Here is a 16,942-nt window from a genome sequence, read left to right on the forward strand (position 1 = left end):
TTTATTTATTGGTTAAAGCCTGCCACGTTGTCTTTTGTCCACCACTTGTCCAGCTTCCACCCTCCATCCATTTTCTTCCACTTATCCTTATCAGGGTTGCGGCAGGGGAGTGCTGGAGCCTATCCCAGCTACCATAGGAAGAGTTCACCCTGCACAGGCCCCCGTTTCCTTCTTGGAATCAACACAAAAACAAATAAGGGGTGGCTCAAGACTTTTGCACAGGACTGAAGTTTGAAATAAGCTTGCATAATGTGAACTGATCAGCTTGACCTTTTAATACAAGTGTAAATTGAATGGATTAATGACGGTGCTCCTGACAATCCTAATCAATATCTAAAAATAATAAATACAGTGAGGTTTTATTTTAAGGGATATAGCACAGAGTATCTTTTACATCACTGACAGAGTTCATGTTCAGCTGTGTAAACGGGGTGTATTAAATTGTACCGTGTCAACTGAAGCAGACCTGAGAGCCAGCAGTTTCCAGCCAACAACCGTCTGTTATGTAATTTTTAGTATCAATTTCACTTCCGGCACAGCAGGAGGCGCTACACAGCTGCCACGTGATGTCACCAGAGAAAATGAAACATGGCGGAGCGAAGGTGACGGTTTGTGAAAGTTGGCGATAACTGCTAGTAAAAATTTTGACCCTTCTTGTCTTTGTCGCAGGTGTTTGAACCTTTAGGTGAGCCGCAGCTGTATGCTTATACCTTAATAGGTTCCGCACATGAACTGGGAGGCCGTAGTTGAGTTTGTTCGTCTGCAGTGGCCTTACCGAACCGGGCATTAGCTGTTAGCCGCGTTAGCAGCTAAACCAGCGCCTGCTTTTGTTTTTGTCGGGGCCCGGGGATTGTGTGCTAGAGGGCTGACATTTTTAAAGCCTTTTGGCTTTTTTTTTTTTTTTTTACACTTCGCCTTATTTTTCAAAGACCATATCCCCACATTGGACTGTGCAGCTGATCTATTTTTTAAATACACTTTAGGTTTTCGTATTGCACTGCGGGTGGGGTCCAGCTCGTCTTGAGGCGTGCTGGCAGTGCTCTCCGCTAAGGCCAACCACACAACAAAGCCATACGTGTTACACAGCTAACACACAGCGGGACTGTGTCTGCTTGCCCAGGAACTATGGATCCGAAACGCGCACACGACAAACCTCAAACGAGCGGTGGCGGCAGCAGCGAGGACTCCAGCTGCGGGAGCCCCGCGTCCCCCTCGAGCAGCCCCGCACAGCCATCGAGCAAACCCCTGATGCCTGGGGGCAACGTGTTCGCTAACGACGGCAGCTTCATGGAGCTGTTCAAGAAGAAGATGGAAGATGAGAGGAGGAAAAAGGAGATGCAGCAAACAGGTGGAGATGCCAGAGCCACCGAGCAAGGACAGACACCAGTGGAAAAGAAGGCCCCACCCGTGACGAGCTTTGTAAGGGGTTTAGCAGTTGTAAGATGAGATAGCAGTAGTTCCACTCACAGCCAAAGTGAAGCACTATGCACTGATACAGCAGGCGTACTGGCACCATAGTTATTACTCTGATGGCTGACATGTCATTTTTATGAGTGTTTCATACATATGCCGGTGATTGTATTATCCCTGAGATATTTCAGTAAAATCACCCACAGTGATGGTGTAAAACAAACAATAGCTTAGTAAAGTGTAGGGATGATCCTCACTGATGGTTTCGCTGGTGGCGCGAGACTAAGTGTAGACCTTCTGCTCTGGTGTAGTCTCCTTCATTGGCAGTCCACGTGCAAGAGCTCGTATAACGGTTTCAGTCTTCTATCCCCTAACCCAGGTGGGGAAGCGCCGAGGCGGTGTGTTCCTAAAGACCGGCATTGTTGCGAAGAAGCAGAAACAAGACACAGAAGTAAGTGGGATGGAAGGTGGCAATATTGATTGTGTTGTTCCCACAGGTGATAACCTCTGCCTCCTCCCCTGCAGGCTGAGCCAGGCAAGAGCGATGCTTGGTCTAAGTACATGGCTGAGGTGAAAAAGTACAAAGCCCACCAGTGTGGCGACGACGACAAAACCAGGCCTCTGGTCAAGTAGGCTCCAGGAGGTGGAAAGTGAAGTGCTTTGCTGGTGGGGGGCAACTACCTGGGACAACCTCAACGAGGGCCTGCCAATCCTTGCCTCCTGTACTATCAGTTCGAGTTGCCCTTCATTTTTACATCATTCACAAACTGCTTAGATTTACCCACCCCCTTTTTTTGTTTTTTTAAATTGTTTTTGTCTTGCTTGTTACTTGTTGGACTCTGTTCATTTGAGTTGATGTCAAAAAATGTTTCAGACACTTGAACATTTATTATTGTTGAGGACCTTTTGCATTTTTCATGTCTGGTTTATTTGGGGTTTCATTAAGGACTAAGTTGATTTAATAGCTAAATCAAGGGTTCAATTAAATCTACACTGCCTATAATTGTGTCATGTTGTGTTTTGACATTCTCAGAAATACCACTGTATAGACATCTGAGGAGCAGAGACTGTATGTAAAAGATGGCTGTTGTTTGCAGGTCTGAAAAGAGAAGGCAATGTTGAAATATTTTAAGCCTGCATTCTTTCTTGACTCTGCTTACAAAATCAGGTCTGATTGTATTTGCTTGTTAAGGATCCAGGGACACAGTTTCTGGGCTCTTGCCTTTTTACCATGTTGCAGTATTTTGCCATATTATTAGCCATAATCAGGTAGCAAGTGTTTAAACAGTTTGATAAAAGTCCTGTGTTCCAGACACTCCTGTGCTGAGTAAGACTGCAGAGTGAACACAAGGCTTAAGATCAGGCCTTTTAAAAAAATTCTATTCTTTTATTAGATAATCCAAATTGTGTAGCAATATACCAATGGCTAGCCTTGTAATTTCGATTGTGGGTGGGGTTATCTCAGGCATTGTTTTGACTGAAGTTTGTTTTTGGTATCATCTTTTTGCTAAATGACCTTTGTCTTTGCCACAATATGTACTTTCATCCAACATGTTCTCTCTACTAATTGTATCTCAATTGGACCAATTTCCCTAACCCTTCCAGACATCACTGTTATTTACTTTTTTCTTTATGCCCAAAATTACAGGTGTGTTGTATTTTATTTTTAAGATAACTCCAGTCACTGCACAGTATATAATTTGTTTCCTAGCTAGCTCACATTCAAACCTAATCTGTGGATGTCTGGACATTAAACCTGGGAGAGACGCCACATTAATCATTCTATTGGAGGCAATAAAAATAGCTAATGATGCTAACAGAGAGTTAGAGATCTGGGAAAACGAAATCAATTCTAATGATGTCTGTAAACACTTCGATTAGTTTATGGGTTCAGTCTCTACTTCAGTCATACAGGATAAAACATGTTTATTTCCCAAAGGATGGTCTCCATTAAAGCCAGAGCAGTGGATAAAGTAGGTACGCTGACACTGCACAAGTCTGCATTGTCTTCAGCTTCCAGTCAGATCCACCTCTCATTTGTCACAGCTGAACACCAAGATAGTAATGGCCAAAAATGCTGTTTTATGTCCAACTTTTATATACAGTCGATGGTCCAGGGGTCAACATGTTATAGAAGCTTCAGCTTCATTTGACTTTCATAATGCAGCTTGAATGATTCATTTGAAGAGAAAGATTTTAATTAAAAGTCCGTTTGAGTTCTATACAGGAACAAATTTATCCAGGAATTCAAGTACAATTAAAACATGTACAGCTCTCTCTTAAAAAAAAAAAAGAAGCTCAAATTCAACAATTTGTTTACATTTCTTACAGGTATCAGTGATAATTACATTATGATAAAAACAGCACCAAGTAGACACACTGACCATGCATCAGAAAGGGAGCCATACAAAAGGCACACAGTCCCAGCAAGCACACACACACACACACACACCTCAATCAACTATAAATCCCGTTCACTCATTCCTCCCTGTCCACAGTGATATAGGTCTATTGTGTAAACATTGGCAAACTGCATTTGCCATTTTATTTAACAGCTCAAAGATTTAAAAGTTGTCATTGTTTTAAAAAGGTTATTTTTAACTGGTAGTTGTGGATAGCTGAGCTGATCTTAAAAGCAAAAGTCTGTCATTCAGACCCCTGTTATGTGCGGTCTGTGCGTCCCGGCTGTCCCAACGTTTCCTCGTTTGATTGGACTGCATCAGCTGGGTCCGCTGGATCATAGAGTCTTCCTCTTAGCATCACCTCCCTGGCTTTGACTGACATCTAGACAGGAACAGCACAGTGTTTGAAATCTCAACAAAAACATTACAAAGAGGGAAGGAAAAAAAAATATTTTTTTTTTAAAGTAAGGCATGCTGCCACCAACAGATGAGAACAGGACCGGACAGAAAATAAATAAATAAAAAGAGGAGGAGGGGGGGACAACCTGAGACAGAGAACATCAGACACTTGAAAGGAAAAGCAGAAGAGCAAAGGAGCAGGCTTTTGAGGTGGAGGGAGCGAGGGTCAGATTTTACCTGAGAAAGCGAGCTGCAAGTGAGGAGGCAGAGCAACCTGAGACCCTGACTGGAGGCTCTTATACAGATCTGAGGAGACAGGACAGGGCGACAAGAAACAAAGAGGGAGAAGATGGGAGGAACAAGTACCAACGGAACGGGGAGGTTAGAGGAGAGACGTGTGAGAGGTAGGAGCAGGAGGAGAAAGGAGGGGATAAAGGCAGAAGTGTGAGGCCAAATGTGAGATAGGAGAGGAAGCATGGTGTAATACAGAGTTGATGGGGGGAGCAAACAAAAATGCAATGTCTTACATTAATTACAAAGCTTACATTTAGACACAAAACATGGTGATAAATGAGAACGCACTACAACACAAAAAAAAGGCCTACACAGGAAACACCCACACAAAAGCAGACACACACCCAACAGCCTCACACATACACAGTGCTTTCATGATGTCATATTGTAAAGAAAGCAATGCTCTTAGTTAAACTTGCAGCTGCCATCAATGTCAGAGTTGCACCTGGTGCATAATCTAAGCCCCCCCAGTACAATGAGCGCTTGTGACCTGTGTGCATCACTCACTCTGGGTCAGGGTGGAGAACGGTGGGTTGCTACTGGCTGCAGAGCTGCTGGGTGCCGTGTTGGAGCCTGCTGCACCCAGTGAAGGCAGGTTTAACAGTGAAGGGAACTGGAAGGGCAGGGACACAGGCACCAGCCCCCCCAGCATCCCAAAACCGAGCGGAAGAGACGAGGCTGAGCTGAGCAGATTGCTGCTTCCTGCCGCGGAGACCTGAGCAAAAAAACAGGTTAGGAGTTTTTAACAACAGGAAGAAAGCGGTTTCATTCAACAGATTCAGGGTTGAAAAATCCACCTGTGTACATGTGCTGCAGACAGTGTATCCGCACAGTATTCACAGAGCTTCACATGGTCCACATTGTGTCATGTTACAGCCTTATTCCAAAATGATTAAATCATTTTTTCACCTTAAAATTCTTCACATAATGACAAGTGAAAAAATGCTGGTAGTAGTCAGTGGTACCCCTCAGCCTGCTGGTAGATACATATGGTATCAATTTCAAAATCCTACCTCGCCTTGTTCTCAAGTTATTGCGTTCACAAGCTTGTCAGGAAAACTTGACCTCTGACCTTTAGGTCGAGGTCACTGAGACTTTAGTAGAAACATCTGTCGTATCAATTTGAAAATCCTAAGTGACTTCCTTGTCAAGTGATCACATTCACAAGATTTTCAGAAAACTTGACCTTTAGGTCGAGGCCACTTAGATTCTTTTAGTAGATACACCTATGGCATCGAGTTGAAATTCCTGCATCGCTTCGTTCTCATGAATTCCAAGGAATCGCCTCTAGAGCTCTGAGACAGGATTACATCGAGGCACAGATCTGGGGAAGGGTACAGAAAAAATGTCTACAGCATTGAAGGTCTCAATGAGCACAGTGGCCTCCATCATCTGTAAATGGAATCTGAGGAATCGGGGTAGAAGGACCTTAGTCAGTAATGCGACCAAGAACCCAATGGTCACTCTGACTGAGCTCTAGCATTGCTCTGTGGAGGAAGAAGAAACTTCAAGAAGGACAACCATTTCTGCATCATTACAACAATCAACTGAATCAGTTAAAGGCACATGATGTTTGCCAAAAGCCAGTTAAAGAGTCTCAGACCATGAGGAACAAAATTCTCTGGTCTCATGAAACAAAGATTTAACACTTTGGTCTGAAGCATCATGTCTGGAGGAAACCACGCACTCAGCCAAGATAACAAAGAGGGGTTTCAAGATCACTTTGTGTGTCCTTGAGTGGCCCAAACTTGAACATGACTGAACATCTCTGGATCTGAAGATGAGCGTCGCTGCACAGCTATTTAATCTGAAGACACTTGAGAGGTTCTGCAAAGAAAGATAATAAGAAACTGCCCCACAATAGGTGTGCCAAGCTTGCAGCGTCATTCTCAAAAAGACTTGAGGCTATAATTGCTGCTTGTCATTATGCTGTACTGTATGCAGAGGTAAAATATGAAACTAATCCATTTTCGAATAAGGCATGTGAAGCACTGTGAATACTTTCCAGATGTACATCCTACATGTTCCCTTATCTGGCCATACTGGCACTACAAACCTGTGGCAGCTGAGAAGAGACGGATGACATTGGGACAGATGTGACTGGCTTGGCGCCCTGAGGTGTCCCGCCCCCAGACCTCTGGCGCTGACCTTGATTGGCAGAGGCCGTCGTGGGGGAGGCACTGGATCCTGAATGCTTGCTTATGGATGAGGTGTTAATAAGGCTGGTGTTGGTGCTGCTGCTGTTGCTGTTGGGGGTCTTCTGGCTGCCTGGAGGAGTGTAACTGCCTTGCCCCGGCTTGTTCACTCCTCCTTGGGCACCTGAGAACGGCGGGCGGAAACCTGCTGGGCTTTTGTTAGGGTACTGGTGTAGGGACGGGGTTGCCTGAGACCTGGGACTTTGAGAAATGGAAGCTGAGGATGAGGTGGCAACGGTGACGATGGGGTTGGGTGTGCGGGGAGTGAGTTTGACGATGGGTGGGATGCTGCTGTGGGTGGACTTGGTGAGAGTGGCGTGCATAGGGGTGATGAAGTTAGACTGTGGTTGTGGCTGTGCTTGTACGCTGGGGAGTGTTTGCGAGAGGGAGGTGGAGGATTTACTCTGGGGAGTCTGGGGCAGGTGAGGTGTCTGAAATGTTTTCTGGACTGTGACTGAGGGCGATGAGAGGGTGTGTAGCCGAGGTGATGTGATGATCAGAGTGTCAACACTGTTGACTTTGTTATTATTGCTGCCTTTGAGGAGCCCAGAAGGGGCAGTGGAGACCCCGGTCTTTGATCCTGGTGCCACTAGTGGAGACGCAGTGGGCGGTGGACGTGGTTTAGGTGGAGACACTGAGGCAGGCATGTTGGCTTTAGTCACACCGACACTCAAAGGTCTCTGCGTGTTCAAAAGTAAATGTCTGTGCGCCTGCGCAGTGCCCTTAACAACCCCCATGCCATCCACCCTGACCAAGGGCAGAGGAGAGGACGTGACGGAGGGAGACCGAGACAAAGAGGTGGAGGATGACGAAGAGGTAGAGATGTAGTGAGGTGCTTTGGAGCTATTGGGAGTGCTGACAGAGTTCTTTTTCTGCTGCTGGATGACTGGTGAGGTGTGGAGGCCGGAGGGGGTGGTGACAGTCTTGGGTTTATCTGGGGACGGGGGGCTGTCCCCCTGGGCCAGGCCCTTAGCTGCATTGCCAAGGATGGCCAAGGCCTGAGAGATGGAGTCCAGAGAGGGAGCTTCATCGAGGGAATCGAGACATATGGGCTCAGACGGTGACTGAGTCGGACGCGTGGCGACCTGGGCAGCAGGGGAGGGAGTGGCACCTGCTGAGGGTGTGGTGTGACGAACCCACACAGCCTCCTGGAAAATAGAGAGGACACAAATATACTTTTAGCGACATTTAAGAGCACCGTCATGTTTCTTCAAGTTACTCTGAAATCATCATTCATATACTAGGAGTAGCAGGTGAAACACAACAACAGTATCACAATATTCTGCATGGCGATACTGTATCAATACACAAACCCAAATATTGATATTTTATCAAACACATTAAAATATTAAATACATTAAAATACAAGAGGGCTCATTTCACGCATCATGAGATAACGTTAGCCGAGCACCGTGAGAGAACTTTAACCTTATTGACAAAGTTTCACTTTGAAGAGATCATTTGCATAACTTGTGTTTTTCACAATTTACTGTGCAGTTTCTGCTCCAACTTCCAGCTGCCGTACAGTTTCTAATGAGAACACATTTATTATCTAAACCTTTAAAAAAAAAAAAAAAAAAAAGAAAAAAAAGAAGAAGAGGCGTCAAACATAATGGCCAGAGTTGACCCAGTAAAGATTCAAATCTGGTGCACTTGACACAGCAGGGCATGTCGACATTTAACTGTATTTGAATAAGTTTTACAGTTTTTCCCGTTGATAAAAACCTCCCCCATGGCTATTCATGCTACACCAAAGTAATTAGGAATAGCAGGACAGTCTGGGTAGTGCACTACCAGAACCCTTTTTGTAATTTTACATTTATTTCTTACAAATTGCTGACAGATTTCTTTGGTTTCCCATAGCTGCATTTCTTTATGATGTAGAAAAACTAAGAAGTATGGTTGAAACTATGCTTCTTTTTCTCATTTTAAGTTATCTCAGAGAGTTATATTAGTCACTAAACTTCTTTACACTGACAAAAAGGAGTGTTTCACTGGTCCAGCCCACTTTAGATCAAAGTGGGCAAGTGTAGCAATGTGTAGCAATCATCCCTTCTATATCAAGAGCCCTTCCATTACAAAGTCACTCCGCTGACAGATGGATTGCAGATTAACTTGAAAGTTCAACTAACCTTTGGCTTGGCTTTGGGAACAGGGAGCATCTTCTTCTTTGCTCTGGAACAAAATAAAATTGAATGAGTTATTAGAACAAATCAGTGATGAGAAAATAGGTTAATAATAAGGTGAAAAACGTACGTGTAGCCAGTGAGATGACCGTGAGCCATGATGCTTTCTTTGAACAGCATCCTGCAGATGGGATGGGAATATTAGGGAATTACTTCTTCATTACCATTCTATTTAAGCCATGATTGAAAACATACGAGACAGATAGCCGCTATTATAATCACTGCACAACCACAGAAATCACATTAGCTGCAGTCACACACCTGGCCTGCATCCACCCCTTAGGCCAGAGGGGTTTGACTTCAGTCTCCATGAAGGCTTTGAGGTAGTCTTCCAGAGACAGCGTGTTCTTGCCTTCACGCTCGTAGCAGGTTAGCTTCACCCGCACCAAATTACACAGCAGTGACCTGGAAGGCAAACAGCATTAAGTTGACCTCTGATCTTGAGGTTGAGGTCGCTGAGATTCTAACTCGTCTGAGATTTTTAATAAATACACCTGTGCTATCAATTTGAAATTCCTACGTTGCTTAGTTCTCAAGTTATCGTATTCACAAACCTTGATGTCCACATCACTCACCCACCTGGCAAGGTGACAACAATACAATATACCATAAAAGGCTGATGGGTAAAAACTGGGGAGGATCTTTTAAAATGAAAAGCCACATCATGTTAATTTTACAGTAATTTTTGTTAAAATTAAATAAAAGATTTTTTGCATGTACTGCAATGTATTCACACAACCAGCACTGAGTGTGTGATGTGTGAAGCACTACACAGTGTCACACTTGATGACTGCCTGCAGCTTTCCCTCTCCAGTAGCTTCCAGAAACACTGGGCTGGACCTGGCTGAACAAACACCTCGCATGATCGACGAACATGGCTTCTCATATGCAAACTGTGCAGATCCAACTACCAGATGTGTCTTGATATATGATCAATGACGGCTGGTTTTTGTGTCCTAGAGTTTCCAGAGGCGTGGGATCACAGCAGATGCTCTCGATATGGATAAAGCGCCCTAGATCTCAGCTTTATGCAACTCAGAGCTACCAGAATGCACTGAACTGCTGAATAAAGCAAACAAGTAGAGTGGAAAGGATGGATCCTGTGAGCACAGAGAGGAAACTGACCTGAGTCTGTCATCCCACACAAACTTCTTCCGAGGCCCTATCACCCTCTTCCCCGGCTTCTCCTCATCGTCATCCTCCGAGCCATTTTTCTCTCCCTCCTCAGACTGCTGCCTGCGAGCAGAGAAACAAACATTTCAGATCAAGGAAAAAAGGTATGTGAGCTCAGAGTAAGAGCCCAGAGCGAGTCCTTACTTTGCAACTTTGGCGATGCAGTCCATGTTGTATCGAGCGATCTGCTCTGGCATCACACTGCACACCGCCAACTTCAGCTTCAGCAGGGGCGTTCGTAGTCGGTCATCCTGGACAACAACAGAAATCAACACTCATAAGGACAATACAGAAATTAATAATGGACACACAGACACAAAACAACAGCTTTTGCACAAATGCAGCAGTTGCCTCATAACAGGTTTAGCCCATTTTTTGCGACTGCTGTCAGTCCTGCGTGAACACCCAATCGGGGGATAAGTGTGGGTTTGCACTGCCTACACAGCCCCGCAGTTCACCCACAGCTATCCATTGTGGGTGCATATGGGCATGTTTGCTGAGTGTGCTGAGGAGAGCATCATAGCAACACAGGTGCTAAATGTACTGCTGTGGAGATCAACAGCAAAACATTCTGGCCAACAAAAAACAAGTCAGGGCCTTAAGCTGCTGTCGGTCTGCTCTTTGTGAATGAACTGAAGCGGCTCCCTTATAAAAAGTTTTAGATGGGACCACCGTGTTAGCATCTAGCAGGGTTAATGTCACTAACATAAGGTAAGGTAAGGTAAGGTAAGGTAATGTAATGCTTTAATCGCATGCACACAGGTCAGAGCTCTGGGCAGAATGTTATTCTGAGGGACATCCATGAACTGAGGAAAACCTAAGAGCTGATTTAGAACAAAATGAGTAGTACTGGGTGTGTTACTCTGCGTTTGGGCTTCAGTAGAGTTAAACTCAGTTAGCTTTTTGCTCCATTTGCTGCTGTCGCATTTTGATACAGCCAAATTCACACTAAATCTGTCTTTGTGAATGAATGATTAAGCAGTTGTCAACATTGGGGAGGAAAAACTCCCTTTTAACAGGAAGACACCTTAGGCAGAACCAGTCACTCATAGAAGTCTTTTCCTGAAAGAAGGAAGCAGCTGTTCCAGTCTGACTTAAAGCCACAGACACTGAGACTGGTAGAAATGGTGCTCATAGCATCTTCACTAAGTGGAAGGACATGGGACCTTTAAGTGATGTCAAATGCAAATCGTAGGCCTCTTGGGATCCCATTTTACCAAAGCTCATTCTAACAGTAAGAACACTTGCTGCCACACACCTGTATGTTGAGGCTGAGCTTCTTCAGTCGTTTGAGCAGAGCATCTTTATTGCAGGGCACAAAGGCCTCCAGGTGAGAGTAGACAGCTGAACGCACCTCTGTGGGCTGCTCCTGAACCTGCAGCTCGATGCTGACACACACAGAAACAAACACAAATTTACATTTAATTGATTTTATACAAATTAATCCGCACTAATTCAAAATTAAGGAATGTACTCACTCCAGTAGGATGTTATTCATGTCCAGTGTGAAGAATTTCTTTCTGCCCTCTTCATCAAACAGACGGGACGCCTGTGACAAACAGACATCGCAGCAGTGAATAGGACTGGTTATGTAGGCAGTCTACTCCACATTTAATTTACACTCTTACTAACAGTTATTTAATAAAAAAAATAATAATATGAGCTGGTAGAAGACTCATACCGCCCTCAGGTCTTCAATGCGTTTCGCGAGTGGGTCTGGAAGTCCGCAGGGCAGAGGAGGAGGGGTAATCACACTGCTCTGCACCGCCCGGCTACCTCCCATTTTGTGTCCCATCCCAAAGGAGCCGTTCTCTCCCTGAGCCGGGCTGGAAGGCTGAGGCGAGTCCAGCATCCCAAAGTCCAGGTCACCCATCATGTCCTGCAGTAAGTCGTTGTTGGCCGAGCCGAGCAGCGACATCACAGCAGGGTCTGCGGAAAGGTCGGCCATGTTGCAGTCGTTGCTGCCAGCGGCCTTGGGATGGGTGTTCAGGAGCGCACTGTTGGTGTTCGGCACTTTGGGGCTAGGTCGCGGCAGACCGGCGGCGGCCATGTTCTTCTTGCGCATCTCCTCCTTTTCCCTGGTGAAGCGTCGCAGCATGTTGGCCAGGTGCAGGGAATCCTTCATCAGCTTCTTCCTCTTCTTCTTTTCTGGCCGGTTTAAAGCTGAAACGCTGCCGAGACCAAAGAAGCACCGAGAATAAAGACGTTTAAGGCACAGGGTAGCGATAAGGTCTGTGGTTACAGCAGTGTTTCACTGACATCACTGGACAACAAATTCTTACTAACCGTTTAGTATATTGTAATTAAAGTGGCATAAAACGGAACTAGCCTCCTACCCTCCTTTCAGCCAATAACAGATCAGAACACACAAGTACTACAAAGAAGTTTAGGCCAAGTACTACTTATGCCTTCTGGGGAAAAACTAGTGGTAAAATAAATTATATAGAGGACTTTCACCTCAGAAATTAAAGTTCAAGTCCCATGTAAAAGCCAAAAAGTAGTGTTGGAACTATTTTTAAATAAATGAATAATGTAGATATTCCTTTATTTGTCTGATGGAATGGGCACAACGAGGAGCAATGCCTATTCTTAAACGAACACCTCATGTTAATTTATCTAAGGAACGAATTAGCTACTTATTGAAATAACTATAATACAGGATTACAGGTCAAAACCTCACCCAGACTTTGGTACTTTGTTTTTTCGGGGTTTCTTTTCCTCCAAAATTCCACCATCTTGCTTTTTCCGTCGCTTTTTAATCACTCGCTCTTCACCGTCTTTCATCTTCTGCAGATAAGACACAAAAGGTGAAAAAAGGCACAGAATAATACAAGGAGCAAAGCAACAGCTTTTCTTTTTAACTATTTGTTCATATACAGAGTGCACAGAGAACCAAGCACCTACCTTAAAATGATTATCGTTTCCAGCCGCGTTTTCTCCCTCAGAGTCAGACGCAGCTCTGAACTGCAGAGTGCCCGTGTTGATGTAAAAGCCTCCATGTTTAGTGGTGAGAGAGGCCGGTACCAGCTCATCATACTGAGGACCGGGTAGAATTACAATTAACTGCTTGTTTTCTTACGATGCAACAGTCTTCTTCCACGGTCAGTCTTCCAAACGACTACACATAATAATACTAAACTTTACTAATATTATTCTCAGTATTAAAGCTTATATATTTATTTGTTTAATGTTTTCCCTCTTATCCAGTTTCTTTTATTCTTCTGTTTCTACTGCAGATCAAAAGCATCCACTGACAAAAGGAAATGAAGCAAAGCAAAGAACCATGACTTTATATTAAAGTTACTGTAATTTCTCATTATTATTTTAATACAACATGAATGTTTATCATCTTTTTACTACACTTATTTTTTACTTTCGTTACAAATAAGGTCGTTACTTATTTTAATCTTTGGCAAAGAGACCTGAAACGGAACCTATTCTGATGAACACCAATAAAGAAGATTCATTTTTTTAAAAGATTAAACTCACAGCTTCTGAATTGTCAATGAAGGGATCGGTTTCATCGTAGCCGTAGCCGATGTCAATGAGATCCTGCATTCTGTCCTTTTTCTTCTTCTTCGAGCTGCCGCCCTGCAAATGGACAGTAAACACAAAGATCACAAAATATTTAAAAATACAACAGAAACACGCAACAATAATCACCCACACAGATTCAGCTGTAACCACAATATGGACAGCAGAACCAGCGCTTCAGTACAGGGAGGCAGGGGCGCTGCTTGTCCTGCTGTGGTACTGGGGGTACAGGAGGCACCAAACATGGAGTCACAATAAACATAAACATGAGACTTTTACTTTTGAAAAGGACACTTCATCATCCAGAGGACCCTGTGGGGGCCTTTATGGCTGAAAGAAAAGTCATGCTCAATCATCCAGGTAAGTAAATCTCCAAAAGTTGATTCTGTCTCAGACTGAAGAAGTCACTTGGATGAGTGACAAAACGTTTCTCCCACTGAAAACGCTGCGTCCAGACGAACAGAATCAACTTTTAGAGGTTGAAAGAAAAGGTTTGCAGCTCTTAAACAGTTCGAATCATGTAGGCTAAAAGAATTGTCATGTCAAGCAAAACTAGGAATACATTAACTGGGAAAAAAATATTTACTTAATTTAAAAATGATATGCATGCTCAAACACAAAAACCAACACGTGTGTGTAAGTAAAAGCCTGTTTAACCTCGTCTTAACTACAGAAGTCACCTGGAGCAAGAAATTAAATTAATAATGATTTTTTTTAACTCCAAGATTATTTATTAGATTTCTAAATTGTCTGTTAGTTTTAAAAGAAAACTGTATACAAAACAAAATCCTACCAGTCACAAAATTTAGAAATTATTTTTAAATTAATTTAACAGAAAAGATACAATCGAACACAACAGCACACATATCAGTGACTCTTTAACAACAAGACATCAGAATGTTTCTATTCTACATTGTTACCATTTTGTAGACCTGCCACTGAACCATCGACCTGTGTGAGTTTTAGTCACCGTTTGATTGGCCGGTCAGTCAGTGGAAGAAAAACGGCACCACTGTAACTAACTAAAACTGAACTAAAACTAGGTATGGTAAAATAATAATAATAATAATAATAACAACAACAATAATGATGATAATAATAGATTACTAAAATAAAAACAAAAATTAGACTAATCAAAAACAATACTGTGCAATTGAAATCGTTTCTACGTTTAGAAAGTTCAGTCTGATTATTTATTGAAACTTAGGATTTCTATGACAGTAAATCAACCGCTGACATAAAGCAGTCTCACTATGCCCTCTATTAAATAATGATGTGAAGGAAAAAAAAAAAACAAAAAAAAAAAACATCTCTCATGCAAATAAAAACTAAAACTGAAAGTAAACTTTTCAAACAATAAAAACTAAAAGTAAACGAGCAAATTCTCTCTCTCTTAGAACCAATTCAGAAATGCTAAATTATGATAACTCAAACTCCAGAGAAGGTCTCTCAGTCACATTATCATTCAACTCCACTGACCCCTGCGGTTATTAGATAGCAGGCAGCCAAACAGAAGGAAGGGAAATCCAGGACAAACATTTTGCTACCATTCAACAACTTCAAATATGGCTTCATAACTTGAAACATAGCATTCAAATAGCTAGAATTTCCCTAACATGACTCTGACTTTAGTCTCGTTTCTGGCTGTTGTGAAATATTCAGAATCGCCACCAATTTGCATGTTATTATGGAGCCTGCTTCATTTGCGTGCTTGTAAAAGCGAATATTAGAAAAGACTTGTTATCAGTGATAACATAGCTTTAACACTGTTTCTCAACCCTGGAACTAAGCCTACATTTTTGAAGCTTCCAAAAATTAGATTTTTAAACCATGAAGGGTTGAATAATTCCTCAAACGCCTGACTAGCAGTCAGGCAGGAAACGCTAACATTCTTCACGTTTTACTCTAGGGTCTTTACCTTACAACATAAAGCGACTTTGGACGACTGTTGTCCTCAACTGGTGTTATGCAAACAGGCCCGAGTTTACTTTGCTACTTACATATTTGCTTTCAAATTTTCTGGCAAGCTCTTCTACCTCCCGCCTCTCCTTCTCATCATCTGCAAAAGGGTCACTGGGGTCCAGCGGAGGAGTGAGTCCTTTGGGTACAGCAGAACCCACGGGCTTTACCTGAGGAACACCAGGATAGCAACTTGAATTGTAAATACGTAAGGCTGACAACAACATCAAAGTCATAATCGCACCTGGCAATACATGCAACCAGCATAAAAGATAAAAATAAATGAAAAAGTAGGGAGGTTCTCACTACAGCAACTCTTTGTCTTGTGTGGATTAAGTAGGACACCTCTATATCGGTCATAACATAAGATGTAGACATAGGAGTAACAAGATAGGATGGTAATAATAAGAGGATCCAGTGTCCCTGACACTTAAAATACTTCAGCCTGCATTCAGGCTGCGTTTTTACACTGCACTGCTTCAAACTCTCCAAAATCTATCTAAAGGTCATAATAAATAAATACATATGGAGCATGAACATCAAGTATTTATGAGCTCAGTGTGATCTACTTTATTTGCAAATCCTGTCAGACAAAAGTTCAGCAGCCACAACAACAACAAAACAACAAGTGCAACATGCACGCGGGTTCAGCACCACCGGAGTTGTGCCCGGTTAGCCCCCCCGCTAACACCACCGTGTCTGCCTCTGCTCTCCTAACCTGAGAAAGAGATGAGTGGACCAGCTCGCCGTAGTTGAACTCGGAGGACCCTCGCTCATTCGGCTCGCTCAGCGTGAGGTTGAGGCGGACGGTGGGCTTCTTCTCCTCCCTCTGCGCGTCGCTACCTTTCTCGTTGCCGAACAGACCTCCGCCACCCCCTGACCCGACCGCACTCCCACCTCCATCTTTCCCAAAAGTGATGTCGACGGCCTCATCTTCGCGGCGGCGTTTCTTGCTGGTCTCCAGGGTCGGCGGCGGGGTGGTGTTGAGGGTGGAAATGGTGACGAACGGCACTTTCCTCGGCTCTGCCATTTGACGCTCTCCTTCCGACGTCCGGGCACACAAAACCTGGAGCGCCACGCTCCTCTCAGCCGCCAGTGGCAGGGGAGCTAAACTGGAGATGGTCGACAAGTAAGAGCTAGCTAGTTGCTCAGCTAGTTAGCTTCCTCGGAATGAGTGCTACGGGCAACACAATGACTTTTATCGCTCCTCGGCCCGTTTTAATCCATACAGTATTATCCCTGGAACAGCCCCCGTCGCCTACGAGTGACTTAAACTGCAGGAAATCGCAGTTTTGACAGCTTCCATGAAATTGGTGGTTAGCTACCGCAAGGAGGATTCTGAAGTAGCCATCTTGATCATTATTATCATTATTCAGAGGCTGGGCGTGCA

At 43.7% G+C, this 16,942-nt stretch overlaps 2 protein-coding genes across 4 annotated transcripts; one reads left to right on the forward strand and one right to left on the reverse strand.

The window, feature by feature from the left end:
- Positions 1-550: 550 nt before the first annotated feature.
- Positions 551-2,542, forward strand: trir (telomerase RNA component interacting RNase). Its single transcript, XM_084926749.1, has 3 exons — positions 551-1,419; positions 1,790-1,861; positions 1,936-2,542. Exons 1-3 carry the CDS (start codon positions 1,126-1,128, stop codon positions 2,041-2,043), a joined length of 474 nt encoding a protein of 157 aa, XP_084782875.1. The 5' UTR covers positions 551-1,125; the 3' UTR covers positions 2,044-2,542.
- Positions 2,543-3,586: 1,044 nt separating this feature from the next.
- Positions 3,587-16,927, reverse strand: ubn2b (ubinuclein 2b). 3 transcript variants are annotated; one of them, XM_084926746.1, is made up of 17 exons: positions 16,271-16,927; positions 15,594-15,722; positions 13,549-13,650; positions 12,964-13,095; positions 12,740-12,843; positions 11,741-12,230; positions 11,538-11,608; positions 11,318-11,447; positions 10,204-10,310; positions 10,012-10,122; positions 9,148-9,291; positions 8,957-9,007; positions 8,833-8,875; positions 6,562-7,848; positions 5,013-5,220; positions 4,449-4,517; positions 3,587-4,194 (listed from the first exon to the last, which is right to left on the reverse strand). In XM_084926746.1, the coding sequence occupies exons 1-17, from the start codon at positions 16,580-16,582 to the stop codon at positions 4,148-4,150; spliced, it is 3,537 nt and encodes a 1,178-aa protein (XP_084782872.1). In that variant the 5' UTR covers positions 16,583-16,927; the 3' UTR covers positions 3,587-4,147. The 3 variants fall into 3 exon arrangements, with proteins under 3 accessions (XP_084782872.1, XP_084782871.1, XP_084782873.1); XM_084926745.1 differs by having other exon boundaries at positions 12,740-12,846; positions 16,271-16,926; XM_084926747.1 differs by lacking the exon at positions 4,449-4,517 and having other exon boundaries at positions 12,740-12,846; positions 16,271-16,926.
- Positions 16,928-16,942: the final 15 nt, after the last annotated feature.

Source organism: Perissodus microlepis, chromosome 4 (genome assembly GCF_051167445.1).
Source record: "Perissodus microlepis isolate ML-2025 ecotype Zambia chromosome 4, ASM5116744v1, whole genome shotgun sequence".
Classification (NCBI taxonomy): Eukaryota; Metazoa; Chordata; class Actinopteri; order Cichliformes; family Cichlidae; genus Perissodus; species Perissodus microlepis.

What these genes read in the sequence shown, in the direction of transcription:
- ubn2b (XM_084926745.1), bottom strand. Translation starts at nt 16,582, where the DNA reads ATGGCAGAGCCGAGGAAAGTGCCGTTCGTCACCATTTCCACCCTCAAC. An exon ending in TCTCTTCTCAGCTGCCACAG is followed by an intron (nt 5,221 to 6,561) that starts GTTTGTAGTGCC and finishes TTTTTTGCTCAG; the next exon opens with GTCTCCGCGGCAGGAAGCAG. An exon ending in GTTCTCCACCCTGACCCAGA is followed by an intron (nt 4,518 to 5,012) that starts GTGAGTGATGCA and finishes CTGTCTCCTCAG; the next exon opens with ATCTGTATAAGAGCCTCCAG.
- trir (XM_084926749.1), top strand. Translation starts at nt 1,126, where the DNA reads ATGGATCCGAAACGCGCACACGACAAACCTCAAACGAGCGGTGGCGGC. An exon ending in CCCCACCCGTGACGAGCTTT is followed by an intron (nt 1,420 to 1,789) that starts GTAAGGGGTTTA and finishes CCCCTAACCCAG; the next exon opens with GTGGGGAAGCGCCGAGGCGG. An exon ending in AGCAGAAACAAGACACAGAA is followed by an intron (nt 1,862 to 1,935) that starts GTAAGTGGGATG and finishes CCTCCCCTGCAG; the next exon opens with GCTGAGCCAGGCAAGAGCGA.